The following is a 22,213-nucleotide window of genomic DNA, read 5'->3' as shown; positions in this document are numbered from 1 at the left end:
CGTTACATGCATGTTAACCATGATGTTATTGACCTTGATTAGCTCGTCATAAAAAAACAGAGGCCTGTACTGACATAACTTTGTTCTCATCGCTGGATTAAACAGACCAGATGCCGATGGACGACGGCTCGAGCTTTGTCGTGTTTGCAAAACTATAATGTTTCCCTTTCGACAGCTTTTGGTTAGCAAAAATAGCGAAAGTTGCAAGGATTGAAGGAACCTCACTGCCTCAGTATATAATACATAGATGCTTTACAGTAAGAAGTTCCAGTAAACAATTGTATTTGGACAAAAAAATCACAGTTACATTGTGTAAGGAAACCAAAAACACTATTGCCCAGGATTGTTGTAACTATCATGCCAAATTGCCAACGAACGACACTACACAAGATGCCACGATAGTCCAATTTCAGGCCGAGAAAAGGCTCCCCTGGGGTAGCTAGCTCGTAAGTCCATTCAGCTCAGAAGGTGATGCACCCACTGCTTCAGGATTGCCGGCGAGCCATACCAGGGCCTCTGTTCATCATCAGCACCTACAGGCGAATGGTACACGCCGTCAAAGCTTATGTTCAGTGCACCCTCCAGATGCGCAGCCATTTCAGGAACGACACCATCGCCCCACACATCCGCACGGCCACAAACCTAATACAGATTTGATGTCAGATGCATTTGTTTCACAAGATTGTACTTGTATCTCAGCTGATCGATAAAATTATAAAATCCTCCCTTACCTGTTTGTACCCTTGTCCAACGAACCGAGCTCTCCATGTGACACTTGATGGAGTAGATTTATCATTGGTACTGATAATAACAGCCTCACCTCCTTCTGGACTGTCCACTGCTAGGACCTCATCTGAAGCAACTGCAGAGTTCCCCAGAAGAGGAGCACCTTGGATGTACCTGTCGATACAGTGTGAGATGGCATGATATATGAAAGTATTTGGCCATAAGACATGGGCGTCATGCTGGAATGCTGAATCAATTGGCATATCAAAAGGAGAAAATTATGTGTTCTGCAGGACTAAAATTCAGGATGAACTTGACAGTTTAGTCAACCTAAGGTCTACCAACTTTACTTGAGCTTAAAAGCTCTTTCTTCGGTAAAGTTCGATCCTGACAGCACACACATTTCAGAACATTATACCATGTTCGTTTTTAGCAATTTTGCATCCTCAGCAAAGTAAATATTATGCAAACCACAACAGAGTTCAATAACAAGATCAATGTGGAAGCAGTAAAGAAGATCCTGAAATCCTAGCCTGAAAGGAAAGTACCTTCCAGCAATGCACACATATCTCAGTCCTGGTGTATAAACTGCTGGAGCACAATTCTTCTCAACGTAGTTCAGTAATCCTCTAGTCTGATCAATTACCCCAGGTACGCCTTTCAGAGGAGGTCTGATGGACAGAGAAAACAATGTACAAGGAGATCGAATCAAACAAAAAGTATGTTCTTCATTTCATTTTGGCACTATTAAAGTTTTGTGCATTTTGGACATTACACCAATTGGCGGTTCTAATTTCCAACGGTTACAGATTCATGTAAAGTTAGATTCTCGGTAAGGCTGAACGGGTAGAAACGAAAAAAACACAATTTGGATATATTTAATTTAAGCATACTGTCTAACTAGCATTACATCATGAAGTACTAAGCCGACTTTCTTCCATTTCATACCCACAAAGTAAGAACCACATATTTTTCTAAATGTAGCAATAACCACTAGACCATTAATCTTAGACTACTTCACTTCTAGCATGAATAGAACAAAAAGAAAAGATGTCCACCATCAGACTCTAGAACAAGCGCCCAAATAGCATCATAAGAAAAGAAACCATACAAGTGAGGTGTGCCAAGGGTGAGCAGTAAACTTATGTCAGAAGCATCAAACTCTTCCATGTACACGCGGGCGAGCCAGCCCCCAGCTGAATGCCCTATCAGTGATACCTTCCCACCTGCAAGCACCAAACAGTTCAGAATTAATATAAGCCTTCTTACATTCACAGCATATATATTTTTATTCGTCTTGCTCAGCAGCTTGACACTTTCATCAGCAACTAAAATTCAGTATGTAATTTCGAAACATTTTACAGGCTTCATAGCATACACTAAATACCAAAACTTTCATTCAGATAGACATAAGCAACAAAGCTCATCACATCCTAATTTTTTTTTTTGCAAATAGTTACTAATTACTAACCACTAAGGAATCATCAGCATTTATAGATTCTTTCTTGCACTGGAAGGACAAACCTGGAGCACATAGTTCCCTCGCCTCAGACACCGCTTCGTCCACTCTCTTCAGGTACCTGCGATGCAACGCGAAACAAGCAAGGTGTTCGGTGAAACGCCTCAACGATGGTTCGCAGATTCTGAGCAAGCATCGCGTTCGTGCTCGATGGAACGCGCCATTCACCGCTCACCAGTCGAGGACGGGGCGCGGGCGGAGCGTTCCCCGCCAGTAGTTGGCGTCGAGGAGCCCCGCGGCGTTGCGGAGCCAGTCGAGGCGCGTCACCCGCGCCACGACGGCCGCCGGCAGGCCGTAGTCGTCCCGCAGCGCCGCGGCGAGCCGCGCGTAGTCGCCCGTGTTGTTCCCGAGCCCCTGCGCCACTACGACGACACACGCCGCGCGTCACGCACACGGGCAAAGCGAGGTGAGGAAAGGGAAGGAGGGGGGCGCAACTGGGAGGATGACGGCCGGCCGCGGGGGCGTGGCAGTGCCGCCGGCGTTGGCGGCGGCACGAAGCCGCGGAGGCGAGATGAGCGGGAGCATGTCGCCGCCGTGCCGGTGCGATGCCGAGGTGGGGAGTGGCTCGCCGTGGCGCGGCGTGCGCCTCTCGAAGCGAAGCCGCGCTCGGAGCCTCGGACTCGCTCGCTCGCAGGCTCGCAGCGCGGTGGCTGCACGTCTCCCTTCCCACCACCATTCACCATGGGTGGAACGCATGCGTTAGTAGCCGTTGGATCCTAAGATCGATGGCTTCGACGTATCTCCTTCGACTAAAGTTTAGCTCGATAAAGTTTGAACTTTTTAGTTGCTAAATTTTAGCAGGGGTTGTTTGGATTTTTAGGCTAAATTTTTCTAAATAACTATGTTACCTTATCAGAGCTAGCGGGCTGCATATACAACATAAAATATTCTAAAATAAAGGATGGAGCATGTTCTAAAATATTTAGATTCAAGTAGAACTGGTCGGTAGGAAACTATCGAGCAGTACTTGAGTAGGTTTCTAAACTAGTATATAAGGTAGGCAGGGACCCTCTCAACACAACAATAACCAATACAAGATAATATAAACCACCATATAGGATGTAGGGTATTACGCATATCGTGGTCCGAATTTGTCTAAACCTTATGTTGCTTGCTCTTCTAATTCTTTACGTTGCTTGCTCTTCTAGTTCTTGATCTCGATGATACCTTACCTGCAAGCTACCACCTCGAGAGTATCCCTTGGTGAACTTGAGGTTAAAACATCGACATACCTTTCATTTATTACTGACAATTCTGTCACTGCTGGAGTAAATATAAGGGTATTTTGAACTTTATTTATTTTTACCAACTCTTGGCTAGCTAATAACTAAACTTCGTTTTGAGGTCCAACTAAAGTTTAATATTTTAGCCGGATCCATTTGGATCCGAAGTTGCTAAATTTAGTCAACTAAACTTTAGCAAGGGGATCCAAACAACGCCTTAGCAGGGGTTATTTGGATCCTTAGGCTAAACCTTTCCTAAATAACCATGTTACCCTTCATTTATTACTGCCAACTCCTACCACTGGAGTAAATGTGAGGGTATTTTGGACTTTGCTCACTTTCAGCGACGCTTGGCTAGCTAACGATTAAAGCTTTTCTAAGGGTAGTAACATTTTAGGCTAAATTTAGCCAACCAAATTTTAGCATAAGTGGATCTCTATAAGGCCTAAATAAGGAAGCTCTAAACTTTTGATTCGTGTATTTCCCTTGTGAGCATTGTTTCAGGTTTCGAACGAATTGTAATGATATAATTTAGAAGTTGGAAATTTACAATGGCATGGATCCAATTGACACTTTACTAGAGTAGTACTCCCTCGGTTCTAAAATATACATCGTTATTCCAAAACATCTGCATTTTGAAACGGACGGAGTATCTTAATATTGGTGTGTCCAAGAAAAACACTGTATTTTCTGATGATTATTATAGCTATAGTTACCCCTTTTATTGCAACACTATAATTGTAAGTACATTGGCGCATCCCGAGAACGCGATCAACCAGGACCACGCTCGCCGAAGAGGCGATCGAACGCCGCCGGCGTGTCGCCGGATTCACCGCTCGACCATCGGCGCCCGCCACAAAACTGAACCGCGACGAGATCCCATCTCCTCCACAGCTTTCCGTCCGCTCGACCCCATCCCTATCCACCATCCATGGCGATTGGCGATTTGGCATGGCTCGAGGGGAACCGTTCCAAAGCTGCTCACCTCACAAGTCGCCAGCAGCCGATGGGGTCACCCGCGTCGGCGCTCCTGTCCTCACGCTCCCGGGTTCATCGAACCTGGACGCCTTCCCGGTCCCCGCCCGCACCGATAAATACGCGTCCCCTTCGCCTCCGTCGCTCATCGTCATCGATCAAGCAATCAGCGCAGCTCGAAGACTAGGCGGCGAGTCTTTTGCCGGATTCGAGGTTTCTATCTCGGCAATGGCGCCGTCAGTCTCCGTCGGCGTTGCGACGCCGTCCCAAAGGAAGGGCGCGGGCGTCGCCGCGGAGGAGGCGGAGCTCCTGCGGCGGCGGAACGCGGAGCTGGAGCGGGAGGTGGCGGCGCTGCGCGCGGAGCTGGGCGCGGCGCGGCGGCGCGCGGAGACGGCCGAGGAGGCCGAGGAGCGGCTGTGCGTGCAGCTGGGCGAGGCCGAGGTGGAGGCCGTCGAGATCGCGCGCGCCTACCAGGGCCGCGTCGAGGAGCTCGCCAGGGAGCTCGCCGCCGCGCGCGGGGCCGCCGCGGCCAGATCATCCTAGCTAGCAGCCGCAGCCGCAGCCTGGGGCGCCATTGATTGGCTTCTCTTGGATTCGTAGATTCTTTAGCAAACGAACAGAGCAGGTCGCATGCGCTGTAGAACGAAATCAAATGTAGAGTTGAGTAAAAATTTTAGAAATCAAACGGGATTGGATTTTACTTCTTCCGAGTGATGAGCGTCTATACCAATTGCACTCGATCTGATTTCGCGAAGAGGACGCATGCTTCATCAAATCGAGCCATGTATCTTTGAGGCTCTGCCTCTGGCGATGCTGATCTGGCCATGTATCTTTGATGAATTTTTTTAAAAAAGGATAAAAAAATTAAATTCGAAAAAAGGGTGCGATTTAGAAAATTTTCGAAAAATGGGTACCTCCCGCCCGATCAACGGGTGGGAGGCGTGGGGCCGGAGACCTTCCGCCCATCCAACGGGCGGGAGGTGCCAAATCTTTTCCCAAAGCCCTCGGGAGGGCCTCTTCACGAATACCTAAGGGCCTCTTCGCGAATAATAAATTTTTCTTATTCGCGAAGAGACCTCTAATGCATCTCGCCCGCCTAGCGGGCGGGAGGTGCCCCCTCCTTATTTTTTGTTATTTTTTTCGAATTTATATTTTACAAACTATTTAAAATTCATATTTTTTTGAAATACAAGATTTGTTCACCATACTCTTTTATATACATAAAAAATTTTAGATCAATTTTACGAAGAAGATTACGGCATCTAAAACTCGTATGAAGATGGTCAAGCGATAACGTTTTGCAACGTAGAATCCAAATATTACGATAGTACGATAGTACGATACATCAAGCCATTAAAAATAAAATAGTATGATAAAAAAACAGTTTAAATATACAAAGTCCACCGAATCAGGAGTATCTACTCCGCCTGTCCCGGTCCTCGCGCTCTCTTGGTCCTCCCCCCTAGTCCTAGGCCGTCGGCGTATGTGCCCCTGCGAGTACGTGAGTGCATCTGGAGCACGGTGAGGACGAGGCGGAGGAGGCGCCGGCGTGAAAGGGTCATCCTGGGACTGTGGAGGTGGAGCGTCATACGTCTGGGAGGGGCCAATGATGTCTGGCCTGGCGCCGCCGCTCTCCAGCTCCGACAAACTGACAGAGCTGCCGTCCCAGTCCGGCACACTGAACAGACCACCGTATGCAGGAGCTCCCATCGACCACGCATGCTGACTATAGCCCTGAGAATACGGAGCAGCTGGCGTCGAACCCGACGGGAGAGACGTACCTGGAGCATAGGCGCCAAACGTCTGAGGCTCCATTCTTGCAGGAGGAGGGCCCATTGCCGTCAAATGCATGACTACAAAAACAAACGAAATTAGTCGTATAAATCAAAGTTGATCGAAATGGCAATTATAAAGGACTTACAGCTCGAATTGGCGGCAGTACCGCTGAACGCTGCGTGCGGTGCTGCAGAGGTCGATGGGCCAGCTGTGTACACGTGGGCGGACGCTTGAGATGAACTGGAGGCCCCCACGTCGTCTCTGCTGCAACACGTCAGTGCACGTAACGCTCGCGTCAAGTTGTCATGAATCCAACGAAAGCTCTCTTTGCACCGTGCCTCCGGTAGACGTATGCCTCGGTCAAACAACGTGATCTGAGATGCAGTTTCGACCTCCGCGCAGTGGATCAGATCGATCTGCATGAGTAATGGGAAGTAGAGTAATATTGTTATCGATTTTTTTAAAAAAATTTAATAATTGAAGTTGCGAAAGACGACCGCGCCACGCTGCCCCTGATCACGGTACAAGGGATACGTGTCCGAGATGGTCGGCGGGTGCTGATACTCCGCGTCATCAATACGTGAAAGAGTGATGTACGGATGCGTGCGAGTGAGGTACCAACGGAGGTATGCGCCGTAAGACGCCTCTGTGTGTGGCTGCGGCTCGTCCCACATATCGTTAGGTGCGTCTAGCCACCCTCCTACGTACTCCTGCAGCTTGACAACCTAGGTTACTTCGTTAGTATGATATCCCCTGCATGAATATCTGTTGCAAACATTTGGAAGACAATATTATTTCATAATAACGGTTATATAATTAATAGAAAATAAGTTATCAGAAACTTACTCGTGTACACTGCGCGGCAAGGCTTGGAACGCTCGGGGTAGGAGAGGGAAGTGCTGTCGTCACCCGAACTGTCTCATCACTCGCTCGACGCAGTACGGCTCCACGACAAAATCGAACACTAGGTTCACCTTTGTGAACTAGTACGCCTCGTCACGCGTGCATAGGGAGGACAACTCGTACGACGCACGTGTCTGGACAACCGCAGCGGTGTACGGGGTCCAGATGACATCCTATGGCCGCAACCGATCAAATTCGGACACGAACTGCGGGTATGCTTTTTGAACCTGCCGATGTGCCCAGCTCATCTGCAAAATTACACAACTGTGTCAGTACTTTGCATATACGGAAATGTACAACAGTAAATTAAAGATCTTACACGTGAGCCAGCGGTCGTCCAGGTGCAACAACTCCTTTGCAACACGAGGGCGCAACTCGTGAAGCTGCTGCCCCTCCACCGCTGCCAGGTACGACCTGTGCTGTTCATTGGTGGTCGTGTCAAGGAGCTCCGGTATCCGCGCCATATCTGCATGAAAAATTTAGTACGATACATATATTAGAAACATACTAAATGAATACAATAGAGAGTATACAAATACCAAGTCACAGTTACAATTACGAACACACATAATGATCTGTTAAAAGTCACTGCGACAAATATTACAAATACACATAATGGTCTGTTAAAATTACAAATACACATCCAGATCTGATAGAAACACAAAGCAGCAAATATTACACATGAGCAAACAACGTTAAAATAAAATTACAACTAAACGATGCCTGATGTCGTAGTAGCACTCAATCGGCGACGTCTCCCACTCCTTGATGCAACCGGATGTCTTCTATCTGTATTATCACCTGTAGAGCCAGCTTCAGCAGAACTAGGCCCAGCATCATTGTTCGGACAACGTTTATACGTGTGTCCACTCTGGTTACATGCACTGCAGCGCTGTATCCTCGTACGGAGCTCTGACTCATCCATGTCATTACGAATACGACGTGTCTGACGGCGCCCTCTCTTAACCCGAGCTGTTCTCGGGTCTGGAATATAGATCACAGGATTCGCTGTCTCAGTGAACGCTCCAACCATACAAAACTCATAGATCTTATACTGCCAGGTGCTGGCAATTGTCTCCTTTCTGAAGTAATACGAAACATATATATCAATAGGATGTGCAATATCCGCACAAGTAGCCATTACATGAGAACAAGGTATGTGCAGCAACTTTAGCTTCATGCATGAGCAACAACAAGTACCATCAACCTTGAGGATGCACTCCTTTACAGGAGTCTCACGTCTCATGCCACGTCGCGCTCTGTCTCTGGGAGCTACCTCAAACTTGAGCTCCTATGTACCACATGGCTGTACATGGTGTAGTTGGGCGCTAGCTGCCTTCTTGGTCATATAATCTGTCATCATTCTCCCAAAATGTCTGTCAGGATCTTGCATGTATGCCTGATTTTTAGTGAATCGATCCCTAAAGTAATCTGTACACCCGTAGACGATGAATTCCACAATTGCAACCAGTGGAAGCCCACGAACACCTCGCATCACCCAATTGTAAACCTTGGCGAAGTTAGTGGTCATTATGCCGTACCTTGCACCATCGGTATCGTAAAGCAGTGCCCACTTCTCCTTCGGTTCATTCTCAATCCATTCAGAAAAGGTTTTCACCGCTGACTCGGACCTCCTCCGAGTACGTGCAGTATCTGTTGGCAAAGGATAGAAAGCCTCTGCTTCATCCTGTGCAGTTATGGTTTTTGCTGCGTCCTTGCTTCTTTTCTTCCCGGTCAGTTCATCAAGTTTCTGCCACTGCTTGTTAAATTTTCGTTGATTTGTTTCCTGGCATAGCCTCTTGAACATATCCATAAGGTGCTTATTCTTGAACTGCCTGATAAAGTTTGCACCGATGTGTCACATGCACCACCTACTGCGAACATCACGCCACTTGGCCGGCTCTCCGGTCTCCACACACCTCTCCTGCAAATCTAGTATTATCCTTAGTATGCCGGCGTGACGATCATGTATCAGGCACACATCTTCCCTGTCCCGAACGACTGCATCCTTAACCCGTTCCAGGAACCAGTACCAACTGTCTGTGTTCTCGCTCTCAACAAAATCAAAAGTAACCGAAAGCAATTGATTGTTTCCATCCGCTGTAATGGCTGTCAGCATTTTCCCTCTATACTTTTGTGTGAGAAAGGTCCCATCGATGCACAGGATAGGCCGGCAGTGTTGGAATGCGTTAATGCATGGACCCAAGCTGAAAAAGGCCCACTGCAATATGAAGGGCGGACCTTGTCCTCTGTTTAGACTTTTCAGGTCATAATAGCTTGCAGGATTTCTCTGACAAATGATGGCCAATAATTAAGAAATATTATCATATGCAGCCTCGAACGTGCCAAACCTCATTTGTAACACCTTCTGTTTTGCACTCCACGCCTTTGCGTACGAGATGGTATACTTGTACTTCTCCTGAATATGTCTGATAATAGACTTTGGTTCATATGACAGGTTGGCTACTATCATCCCGTACATCTCGTTTGCAATGTATTGCGATGTAAGGTTGCGATGGGACTTCTGCACGCCCGGCAAATAACAAGTGTGCTGAGTGACAATTGAGCATTCCCAATAATCTTTCCATTTGCCCTTATAGGCATACACCCGCCACAGACAGCCCTCCTTCACACATACCACATCGTACTTACGAGACTTACACTCGACTATTTTGAACTCTCGCATAAGAGAGAGAGACCAACACTTAACAGTTTCCTTCACCTTATCAATTGACTAGTACCTCGCACCCTAGACAACTTCGTTCTCCCTGCATTCCCAAAGCACGCTGGGTCCCTCATCTATGACAAGATCACTGAAGTCGCTACTTGTCAGACCCGAGGCCACGGGACTGTGTACATAACGTAGTTTAAACTGGTTTAAGAGATTAAGTCCGTCTTATCTTTTAGTCATCTCGTTTATCTCTTATTTATCCCGTATGAGTAGGAGATAAAACTAGTCGGTACAGAGGGAATCTACTCAAGATATGTTCTGGTATGATTTCTTGGCTAGTATCGGTTAGGATTCTTGTAACCCTGACCTTCCGGATATATAAGGGGGGGGGGACAGGGACCCTCTCAAAATAAGATCATCAGATCATTCTACACCCAAGGCAATACAAACCACCATACAGGACGTAGGGTATTACGCACCTCGCAGCCCGAACCTGTCTAAGTTTTGTGTTTCTTGCACCTTCGAGTTCCTGATCTCGGCGTCTCCTTACCTAAAACTTACCACCTTGGGCATATCCCTCGGTGGGCAGCCAATAAAACACCGACAGCTGGCGCGCCAGGTAGGGGAGCGCATCGAAGATCCACCGGCGAACTCGATAGCATCTTTCCCGTTCACCAGGTCAGTACCTTCTTAGGGTACAACTTTCGTTTTTGGCTCGTGGGTTTACGTTGCAGATTGCGAGGGCGATTTCCATCGTTTCCTCGTCGACATGAAGCCGAAAACCCCCGTGGCATTTTCTCAAAGTGACCTCGACAAGTTCGTCGATGATGTTGACGATCTGTCAATTCATGGGTCCGCGACGAGGATCGAGGAGTAGTCTACTTCCAGCATGACTTCATCCGGCACTGCAACAACTTTCCTTGGGTTGGACTTGTTCCAATCTGAGGTCTCACGTAGCTGATCACGACTCGGCCAACGCGATTTGGCCATTGATCTTCAGGAGGCCAACAGCTCCGAGTCCCTCTCCGTATTGGAGGAGGACTTGGATTGTGTACTCCAAAAACCCGAAGCCACCGCACGGCGGGGGGCTTCAGGTTGTTTTGGTGCCAACAGTCTAATGATCACCTCCACTCTGGAGGGGCGCTTCGTGCATTGGAAGGGCATGAGCCTTTCTGATCTACTCGAAGTTGAGGATCGACTTGTGGCACACCTCGAGCCTTTACCTTTCCAGGAGGGCAGGCCGTTGGCCACCGTGACGGAGGAGTCGACTGAACTAGTCGACGCGAGCTCTGATGAGCTCGTCTCTCGCCAGGTGCTGATGGAGGAAGAAGGCGAGGACGATGGCGATTTCCCCATCGTCGAATTCGATGCTGTATCTGAAGATGAGGTCACAGCCAACATCGGCGACGAAACCGACGCCGATCATGAGGCACGGAGGGCTAGGAACAGAGCCCGCACAATCCGGCGGAGGAGGGTCAACGAGCGCAGGCGATCCATGCATCGCGAGCTTGACCCTGAATTTGCCGCCGTAAGCGAACGAAGCTTCAGGACTCCAGTGGCCAACATCACCAGGGTTACGGCCATACTCGAGCGTAGTAACGATCCGAATGTGCATCAAGCACTTCTTTACGCGCAGAGGGCCTGGATCCAGCTGGATCAGCAAAACCCGGCGTCTATCGTCAAGGAGGAGCGCGTGGGCGGGAGCCGGAGCTAGGCTCACAGCCGAATGGCCGGCGGTCATCCCTGACCTCAGCCTAGACACAACAACGACAACGCTCGCGGGGGCTAGGCCCCTAGCGGGAGGCAGCAGCCACCTCCAGGGGGTAACCCGCGACCGGCCAATCACCGGCCTCCTCCAGAAGACCTGCGCCAGCACATCAATGAAGGCCGCGATGCGCGGTCCATGATCGACTCCAGGCGCAAGGTTCGCGAAGAAGTCGAGACGGAAGGTACTGACTGCAGCGACCGTTTTCCAGCTTTCTCCGCACAGTTCAGCAGCTACAAGTACCCTGAGGGCTTCAAGCGGATCGGCATCACCAAGTATGATGGCAAGTCAGCTCCTCAGCAATGGCTACGTTGCTACTCCACGGCCATTGAAGTCGCAGGGGGCTCCAACATCACCAAGGTCATCTACCTCCCGATGGCTTTGGACCCTGCACCGCTCACGTGGCTGGAGAGCCTCAGCAACAACTCGATCGACTACTGCGAGCGGCTCAAGAAGGTCTTCATCGACAACTTCCAGGGGGCGATCGCTCGTGCAGGTACTCGTCATGATCTTGCTCAGTGTAAATAGGAACGTAACAAGCTCCTGCGGTCCTACACACATCGTTTCTTCGACATTCACGCTACCATCATGAACATCTCGGAGGAAGACATCATCGACTGCTTCTACAATGGCATCACCGACCCTGGCATATACAGAGACTTCGGGCGGAACAGGCCGAAAACTGTTGCGGGCCTTCGTGACATCTTGCACGACTGGTCCGAACAGGAGGAGAAGATGCGGGAGCGGTTCCTGCGCCGCCAAGATAGCAATCTGAGGCGTCCAAATGACAACCGCAATGATAAAGACGAGCGGGACTATTCGGGTTCACCCCGAAAACGCTGGCCAGATGATCTCATCGCAGCTGTGGATCGTCCTTCGCGAGGCAAGAAGTCGACGATGCAGGAGGAGTTTGAGAAGCTCATACAGATAAAATGGCCGTGGCATCCAGGTGCCAATCACGCGGCCATCGACTGTTACCACCTTCGGAGGACATTTAGCAACTCCGGTGGTGGCAAGAAGAACAAGAAGCCAGTGGACAAGGAACCCGAGGATGACGACCAAGAGGACCAAGGGTGCAACGTGAAGTTCCAGGATGCTTCGAAGACCATCAACGTCATCTTCGGGGGAGATGGAGACTTTGGCTCCAGGCGGGACCAGAAGCTGCTTCTTCGGGAGATCATATCCATCGAGCCGGCGGTACCATGACCACTCCGTTGGTCGAGGGTCCCCATCTCGTTCTCCCACGATGATCAGTGGACGAGCTTCTCAGAGCCCAGTAAGTTCCCCCTGGTCCTGGATCCAGTGGTGGCAGAAGTCAGGCTCACCATAGTGCTCATCGACGGTGGGAGTGGTCTCAACCTCATCTTCGCCAGCACTGTGAGGAAGATGGGTCTGGACTTCACGGACATGCTGGTTCCAAGCAAGTCCCTTTTCTATAGCATCGTCCCAGGTAACGTGGCGCACCCACTTGGTACGGTAGTTCTTCCAGTCACCTTCGGCACGAGGGAGAACTACCGCACCGAGTTCATTAAATTTGAGGTGGCTAACTTCGAATTTTCTTATCATGCCATACTGGGCCGTCCGGAAGTGCTGCATTATGTTTATCTGCTTCTCAAGATGCCAGGACTAAGTGGAGTTCTCACTCTCCGAGGCGACTTGAAGAAGTCGTATGATTGCAATCAGGAGGCGATCCAGTATGCTTCGACTACTCGTGAGCCAGATGCTTCAGGGGAAGTACTCGCGGCCGCGTAGTAGCTCTCCTAGTCCGGGCTGGAGATCCTTTCGAGAAAAGCCAGCAAGTCGAGCATCCAATCGACTGATGACGTGGCCCTCAAGTCGATCCAGCTCCAAGAGGGTGACTCATCTAAGACCGCCGTCATCGGCGTGGGCTTAGGTGAGAAATAGGAAGTCGCGCTCGTCAGTTTTTTTCGAGCTAACCGAGACATATTCGTGTGGAAACCAGCGGACATGCCAGGGGTGCCCAGGGAACTGATCGAGCATAGTCTAAATGTACACCCACAGGCCGTATCCAAAAGGCAACGCCTGCGAAGGTTTGCTCACGACAAGCGTGAGGCAATTAAACGAGAAATAGCTAAACTCCTCGCGGCTGGATTCATTAAAGAAGTAATCCACCCAGAGTGGGTAGCTAATCCCGTTCTTGTAAAGAAAAAGAATAATGAATGGAGAATTTGCATTGATTACACCGATCTCAACAAGCATTGCCCGAAGGATCAATTCGGGCTACCGCGCATTGATCAAGTCGTCGACTCAACGGCGGGATGTGTGCTCCTCTATTTTCTTGATTGTTATTCAGGTTATCACCAGATTGTGCTCAAGGAGGAAGATCAAATCAAGACCGCGTTCATCACCCCGTACGGGACATATGCTTACAAAACTATATCCTTCGGGTTGAAAAATGCAGGAGCTACCTATCAGCGCGCGATCCAGATGTGCTTTGCTAATCAGCTGCATCGGAACGTTGAATCCTACGTGGATGACGTGGTCATCAAGACCAGGAATTCCGACGACTTGATTGCGGACTTAGAAGAAATGTTCAGCAGCCTGCGCAGATTTCGGTGGAAGCTCAATCCAACCAAATGCATTTTCGGAGTACCACCAGGGAAATTGCTCAGGTTCATCGTCAGCAACCGGGAAATTGAAGCCAATCCTGTGAATATTACGGCCATCACTGATATGGAGGCTCCAGCCACAATCAAAGATGTGCAGAAGCTAACAGGATGCATGACAGCCCTGAATAGGTTCATCTCCCGACTCGGGGAGAGAGGACTACCCTTTTTCAAGCTCCTGAAATGCCAAGATAAGTTCCAATGGACGGAGGAGGCCGAGCGGGCCCTGCAAGATCTGAAACGTCACCTTCAGCCTCTGCCGGTTCTTACAGCACCGCTGCCAGGGGAAGATCTACTACTCTACATCACGGCAACAATTCATGTTGTCAGCAGTGCTATTGCAGCCGAGCGAGGCGAGGAAGGCCATGCATTTGGAGTGCAGAGGCCTGTATATTTCGTCAGCGAGGTACTCTCCGAATCCAAGGTATGGTACCCGGCAGTTCAGAAACTTTTGTATGCAATTCTGATTGCCTCAAGAAAGTTGCGCCATTATTTCGACGAGTACAAAATCACTGTGATTACGGATTTCCCTTTGGTGGATATTCTTCATAATCAAGATGCCACGGGGCGTATATCAAAGTGGGCAGTGGAACTGGGGGCTTTGTCTATTGACTTCAAGCCACGCACTGCAATCAAGTCTCAAGCTCTAGTTGATTTTATGGCTGAGTGGAGAGAGAATCAAATTCCAACTGCAGTCGACAAGCCAGAGCATTGGACCATGTACTTCGATGGATCTCTCAAGCTCGACGGCGGCGGCGCCGGAGTCCTATTTATTTCTCCACGGGGTGAACAGTTGAAATATGTCCTTCAGATCCTTTGGGAGGTATCCAATAATGAAGCCGAGTATGAAACCTTACTTCACGGGCTATGTTTGGCGATATCATTAGGGATCAAGCGACTACTTGTATATGGCGATTCTCTTCTTGTCATTCAGCAAGTCAACAAAGAGTGGGACTGCAACAAGGAGACGATGGTCGCTTATGTACAAGAAGTGCACAGGCTAAAAAATAAATTTTCCGGCTTGGAGGTTCATCATGTGGTACGGGAGCATAACATTGGCGCGGATATACTGTGCAAGCTAGAATCCACCCGTGCACAGGTTCCGGTGGGAGTTTTCGCCCAGGAGCTGAAACAGCCATCCATTAAGTCCTCACCTCAGGTAACCAGTAATGATAGCCTTCAACAGCCTGATCGAGAGGTTATGATGCTTGAGGAGGACTGGAGAGAGGCTTACATTGACTTCATCCGGGATCAAAAACTTCCAGCAGGGGTGGACGCAAGAAGCACAGAGGCAGCTCGTGTCATGCGCAGAAGCAAGGGTTTCATCCTGGTCGACAGCAAGCTCTATCAGCGTGGCGCACGATCAGGGGTGCTCATGAAGTGCGTCACGAAAGAAGACGGCTACGACATATTGCGGGAGATACATGAGGGCGTTTGCGGCAACCACGCAGCTTCGAGAACGCTGGTGGGAAAAGCATACAGAGCTGGTTTCTGGTGGCCCACTGCAGTGACCGATATTGAAGACCTCGTGCGGAGATGCTAAAACTGCCAATTCTTTGGAAAGCAATCACATGTCCTGGCTCACAGTCTCATCACCATACCGCCATCTTGGCCGTTTGCTTGCTGGAGCCTAGATATGATTGAGCCCTTCACAACAGCACCAGGCGGTTTCACCCATGTATTGGTGGCTATCGACAAGTTTACCAAGTGGATCGAGTACAAGCCGATAGCCAAGCTCACGCCAGATCGGGTTGCTGATTTGATCTCTGATATCTTGCATCGCTTCGGCTTTCCGAATACCATCATCACGGACCTGGGATCAAACTTCACAGCTAACCAGTTCTGATAGTTCTGTGAAAATGCGTGCATCGAGGTCAAATATGTCTTTGTTGCACACCCAAGGGCCAATGGTCAAGTCAAAAGGGAGAACGGCATGATAATTGAGAGCCTCAAGAAAAGATTTTATGATGAAAACAGTAAGAAAGGAGGAAAGTGGATACACGAGTTGCCACATGTCGTCTGGGGGCTCCGGACTCAACCATCCAAAGCCACAGGACAAACTCCGTTCATTCTCGTCTACGGCTCTGAAGCTATTTTACCGGCCGACATCATGTGGAAATCCCCACAGGTTGAAATGTACAATGAAGGCGAGGTGAACGAAGCGAGGCAGTTAGAGCTTGATTCTGTCGAAGAGGCTCGCTGCACCGTTCTTGTTCAGTCAGCTCGATACCTGCAGAGGATTCGGCGATATCACGATCGCAACGTGAGGGAACGATCATTCAGCATAGGCGACTTGGTCCTACATCGCATCCAAGATGAGTCCGGCCTACACAAGCTCAACTCAAGGTGGGAAGGTCCGTTCGTCGTCAAGTAGGTTACAAGACCGGGGTCGTATCGACTACAATATCCCGAGGGCCAAGATGTTCCGAACTCTTGGAGCATTCAGAACCTGCGCAAGTTCTACCCATGAGAAAATGTTCGGAGATAGCTGATCTCTGGGCGCTCAGGTGGTCTTTTTCTTCCGAATCAATTTGGAGGCTACGTGTCACAAGATTCGGATTGTAAATTTCTCTATGAACATACGGAGGCTACGGCCGCGTGCATGTTTTATATAAATCGACTTCTTGTCATGAGTTTCACGGAGGCTACGGCCACGTTCATGATACATCAACTTCTTGTCGCGAGTTTGACGGAAGCTACAGCCACGTCCATGCTCTATCGACTTCTCGCCATGACCTTTGATGGTCGTTTGCGATGATGATCGCATCTTTCCCAACAAGATCGATCCGTTTGATTGGTTTATACCTAACTTGTTGGATGGGCTCGCATAAGGAGCTATGTCTGTCGGTGTTTAACCGGCTGCCCACCGAGGGGTATACCCAAGGTGGTAAGTTTTGGGTGAGGAGACGCCGAGATCAGGAACTCGAAGGTGCAAGGAACACAAAGTTTAGACAGGTTCGGGCCGCAAAGCGCGTAATACCCTACATTCTGTTTGGTGGTTTGTATTGTCTTAGGTGTGGAATGATCTAGAGATCGTATTTTGAGAGGGTCCCTGCCCTCCCTTATATATCCGGGAGGTCAGGGTTACAAGAATCCTAACCGATATCAGCCAAGGAATCGTACCAGAACATATCTCGGATAGATTCCTTCCGTATCGGTTAGTTTTATCTCTTATTTAAATGGGATAAATAAAAGATAAACAAGGTGAATAAGAGATAAGACGGATTTAATCTCTTAAACCTCTTTAAACTACGTTATGTACACAGTCCTGTGGCCTCGGGTCTGACAAGCCCCCGAGCTCTTCGTAGCTGAGTACTGCAGGCTTATTGAGAACTTTCGAAGTAGTCTTCGACTTCTTTGAAGCTTCGTCTTGAAGTACTTCTTCGAGTACTTTACTTGGCTGCATCGAAGCTATGAGGTGCTCATGCCCCGAATTTTATTTCTGATATGGTGTGCGATTGAAAAATCGCACTCCATATGGAGTAGCCCCCGAGCCTTAGGTTGAATCGGAAAATCAGGCTGAGGGTCGCATTAGTTTGAAATCCTCCTTACTTTTCAAATAAATTTGAAAACTAAGTAGTCGATGCCACGTATCCCGCAGCCCCCAAGCCTTGAACCCAAATCTCCCAGGTTTGGGAAAAAGGATCCAAGAATCGTGGCATTGGTGTTACTCTGAAATCCTAAGAAAAACTCTTCGTCTTCTGCATAGTGAAATTAAGTCTCCCGCTGGTTTATTTAACCGCGCGGTGACTTAAGGTTTCTTCTGCACTCTCAGTATTCATATGAGTCGTCTTCGAGTAGTTTTGCGGCGTCCAGCACTCGAGCTTACGAGCCAAGAGAGCCAAAGGAGCCATGTCGAGTAGTGCGCATCGCCCAGCCCCCGAGCCTGGAAACTAGCGGAACTGCGATGGCATGCCGCGCTGCCTGGAGGATTGTTGCCGAAGTTTGACCTGAAAAAAGACAATGCACAAATTATGTAGCATAATGCGAAGATACCGAGTAGTACTCAGTAATAATGTGAAGACACTAAAATTTATTTGGTGTAAAAATTGCTGTGTCCACCTATTACGTTTAAGCACCTGGTCCTGTTTTAGCCGTTGCTCATAGCGTGTATGAGATCTTTATCTCGTGTACGCTTAGAGACGTTAGGCGTGACAGAAGAGCCGAGGTTTCACGGATTAAGGCATGCGCTACCCGAGTAGATTAGCGACCGTTAAGAGGAGACAGACGCAGAAAGTAGTCGTCATGTGACAAAGAGGATGCGCAGTGCGCAAAGGTAGTCGATGAAGTGTAGCTCTGGAGGGTTTCATGCCCATCGAGAGTCGTACACGGATAAGTAGTCGACGAAGTGTAGCTCTGGAGGGTTTCATGCCCATCGAGAGTCGTACACGGACAAGTAGTCGATCATGGAATAGCCCCTGAGGGTTTCCTGCCCGTCGAGATGCGTACCCAAAAAGGTAGCCGATCATGTGAAGAACAAGTCGGAAAAGGTATAAGTCACTTAGCTTGATTCGTGGAGGAATGTCGACGAAGCCGTGGAGCTCGTTGATGGAGCTGGGACGGTTTGTTGATGAAGCTCGACTAGTCGGAGTCGATTCCGACTAGTTTTTAAGTCGAGACGAGTAGTTGAAGTAGTCGTCGGCGGGCTGCCGATCGTCCTCGCGAAGTCGAAGTAGTCGAACTCGTCGCTGCTGCATGCGGATATTGCGGCACAAGCCGAAGTTGAACCGGGTCGTCGAGGTCGACGGCAGCGGTGCATCGATGTTGCAGCGTGAAGTGAAGTCGAGCCGAGTAGCCGAGATCGATGTAGCTGTTCGCTGTAGGATCCAATCTCGAATTCGATGAATCGATCCGTCGATGCACATGCGTGAAGGTAGCATTCCGCCACCTGGTGAACTAGAAAGATGCTATCGAGTTCGCCGGTGGATCTTCGATGCACTCCCCTACCTGGCGCGCCAGCTGTCGGTGTTTAACCGGCTGCCCACCGAGGGGTATACCCAAGGTGGTAAGTTTTGGGTGAGGAGACACCGAGATCAGGAACTCGAAGGTGCAAGGAACACAAAGCTTAGACAGGTTCGGGCCGCAAAGCGCGTAATACCCTATATCCTGTTTGGTGGTTTGTATTACCTTACGTGTGGAATGATCTAGAGATCGTGTTTTGAGAGGGTCCCTGCCCTCCCTAATATATCCGGGAGGTCAGGGTTACAAGAATCCTAACCGATATCAGCCAAGGAATCGTACCAGAACATATCTCGGATAGATTCCTTCCGTATCGGTTAGTTTTATCTCTTATTTAAACGGGATAAATAAAAGATAAACAATGTGAATAAGAGATAAGATGGACTTAATCTCTTAAATCTCTTTAAACTACGTTATGTACACAGTCCCGTGGCCCCGGGTCTGACAATGTCGACTACGCCCAGAGTCGTTGCACTCGGGGCAATTTTGACTCCTTGCCAGAAGCATGGCAGCTGTGCGACGATGCTCGCGTTCTTTCCCAACAAAGTCGATCCGCTCGATTGGTTTCTACGCGCGCTCATAAGGAGCGATTTCGACTACACCCAGAGTCGTTGCACTCGGGGTAGCTTCGTTTCTCCCTGCCATATGTACGGCAATTCCGTGACGATGCTCGCGTTTTTTCCTAACTAGTTAGGCCCGCGCGATCAAGTTGTATCTAACTTGTGGGATGGTTTCCTACTCAGAGCTATGGCTACTTCCAGGGTCACTGCACCCGGGGTACTGTCTACTACTTAGCCTCTAAGCCTGGATGACAATTCAGCTAAGGCACATACAAATAGAGACATCAAATAAAATATATACACAAGAAAACAAGTACTTGTTTTTACATCCTACTCTTGCAGTACATTTTCTACTATCTGTTCTGCTACAGGTCGGGCTTCTTGGAGGTACTCGGTGATTTGGTCTTCGGTGCACTCCGCAGCCATTCCCTGAGCAAATGTCTCTAGTTGAGCCTCTGGCACAAAGGATTTTACGAAGGCGAGGGCGTGGTTGACACACGACCAGGGCTTCTGAGAGTAACTTGACGACCTTCTGCGGCGCTCCGCGAAGTCGCTCCAGCAAGGGCTGCTCGCCTGCTTCGCCTTCTTCTGGTGGATCCACCATGTCTACCAGCTCCTGGGCAACCGCCCTGAGGTCCTCCAGCTCTTTTTGCCGCTGCTCGTCCTTCTCGCTCAGCGTCTTGATCTACTGAAGGCTGCCGACGAATTGTTATTCGGTGTCGGCGATGACCTTCTGCAGCCTCTCGACGTCATCTGTACAGCGATCAGTAAGTAGCTCTTGCTTATATGTTAAGATTTTCCTAAGCTCTGCGGTGAAGATATTTTCAGAATTCAAGACAAATTGCTAAGTGGAAGTACTCGAGGGAAGAAAGGGCTTGCCTTGGTGTGCTTTCTTTTGTTCTTTGAGCTGCTCCTGGTGCACCTTCTTTTCTCTCTCGAGTTGTTCCCGAAGCTCGGAGTTGGACTTCTCGAGGTTGCGGAGGTCGTTCTTGAGGAGCCATGTCTCCCGAGCTGCTCCTCCTTCAGTTTGTCGAGTTCTCTCCTGAGATAGATGTTCTTGATCAGCTCCTCGGATACGCGCTTGTCCTTGGCAGCAAGCTTCTGGTGACCACTCACGACGGCTTTCAGCTTCTCGGATTTCTTCTGTGAGTGCGTGATCATGTTCTGCATAGAGGGGGAGATTAAGACAAGCCATTCGACAACGCATACAAGCAGAGGAGTTATCACGTCTTACCATGGCATAATCGTGCAACTCCTTGTAGGCCCTCTTGAAGGTTTTTATGTTACTAGCTGTCAGCATTGGGTCATCCACCAGATCTGTGGTGATGACGTTCTGGTACTCGGGCCCGTCCATCAGCAGCTCTCCAGGACTCGAGGTCCCTGCGGCTTCTTCGGAAGGTGGTTGCTGGGCACCTGCAAGTCAAGATGCTTTCAGTACATAATGCCTGGGGCCTAGGCAGCTAGCCGTGGGCGGTCGGACGCTTACCTGTGCCATCCGCAGGAGCGGCGTCAGGGGCCTCGACTTGTTTCTCACCATCAGTCCCGGCTTTGGCTTGTTGTGGCTCGGGGGGTGGCAGGTCAGGTAGCGTTGCGTCTGCCTTGGGGGCTGGCTCCTGGGGCGTGGGCTCCTCTTGGGCTGCTGGCTCGGGGGCTGGAATAGTGGCGGCCGGCTTCGGCTTGAGCTTCACGGCACTTGTAGATCTAATGAAGCCGAGTCCGTTATCATACAAGTCGAAAAGAGCAGAATGTTTACTATGCAACAAGATGCAAAATTATAGCGTAGACTTCTTCATGACAGCCTTCTTCACCCGCATAGCCCGTCGCGGGGTACTCATTGCCAGCGGCGGGGTCACACCAGCTGATGGCGCGGTGCCCGCCACGGCAATGGTAATAGTCGCAGAAGCTGTTGGATCTGTTCCCACTTCTTGGAGCTTGGGCCTGGGTGGAGAAGCGGGAGGACTGCAAATGGAAAATATCAGCATGCAACAATATTGATGTATGACAACAAGTCAGCATATTCATACCTGGTGGACTCGACTTCTTGCACTTTGCATTTGCGCATAACCCGGCAACCCTGCGAGACTGAAGGCAGAGTATCTGTCAACTCCACGGATGGTCCGGGGGAGTTGCCTCTACTGCCTCCCCCTCAGCCTCCTTCTCTGCCAGGGGCTACCGCCTTCTGTGGACTCACTGCCGGGCAGAGCCTCAGCTACTCGAACCCTCTTGGCTTCGGCTGCGGCGCTGGGGAGGAGGTGGTCCGGCCGAGGGATGTCGGGTTGCGGCGGGTAACTCCGGTACAACTCTGTGTACCCCTGAAGAAGGCTTCAGTTAGCACCGGCAGAACAGAGTTTGTTTCCAACAAAAAGTAGTCGAATACTCACCGGTCTTGGAGGACTTCACGCGGAAAATAATCCTGGGACGTAGGGGATGGCGTTCACGTCCAACAGCACCCGCTTGACTCGGAGGAGTGCAGCTTCGTCTGACAGCTCCTCTGCGCACATGCGAGACA

General features: G+C 49.6%; 2 protein-coding genes across 3 annotated transcripts; one reads left to right on the top strand and one right to left on the bottom strand.

Annotated features, from left to right (window-relative positions):
- Window positions 1-210: 210 nt before the first annotated feature.
- LOC112892265 lies at window positions 211-2,909 on the bottom strand. Of its 2 annotated transcripts, none has more exons than XM_025959455.1 (7): window positions 2,681-2,909; window positions 2,421-2,599; window positions 2,251-2,306; window positions 1,838-1,952; window positions 1,275-1,397; window positions 732-900; window positions 211-642 (listed from the first exon to the last, which is right to left on the bottom strand). In XM_025959455.1, the coding sequence occupies exons 1-7, from the start codon at window positions 2,768-2,770 to the stop codon at window positions 457-459; spliced, it is 918 nt and encodes a 305-aa protein (XP_025815240.1). In that variant the 5' UTR covers window positions 2,771-2,909; the 3' UTR covers window positions 211-456. The 2 variants fall into 2 exon arrangements, with proteins under 2 accessions (XP_025815240.1, XP_025815314.1); XM_025959529.1 differs by having other exon boundaries at window positions 2,421-2,607; window positions 2,681-2,815.
- Window positions 2,910-4,581: 1,672 nt separating this feature from the next.
- On the top strand, window positions 4,582-5,153 carry LOC112903533 (protein RESPONSE TO LOW SULFUR 3-like). Its single transcript, XM_025972800.1, has one exon. The coding sequence runs from the start codon at window positions 4,672-4,674 to the stop codon at window positions 4,984-4,986; it is 315 nt and encodes a 104-aa protein (XP_025828585.1). The 5' UTR covers window positions 4,582-4,671; the 3' UTR covers window positions 4,987-5,153.
- Window positions 5,154-22,213: the final 17,060 nt, after the last annotated feature.

Source organism: Panicum hallii, chromosome 1 (genome assembly GCF_002211085.1).
Source record: "Panicum hallii strain FIL2 chromosome 1, PHallii_v3.1, whole genome shotgun sequence".
In the NCBI taxonomy this organism is placed as follows: domain Eukaryota; kingdom Viridiplantae; phylum Streptophyta; class Magnoliopsida; order Poales; family Poaceae; genus Panicum; species Panicum hallii.
This window is presented reverse-complemented; position numbering and strand designations above follow the sequence as displayed.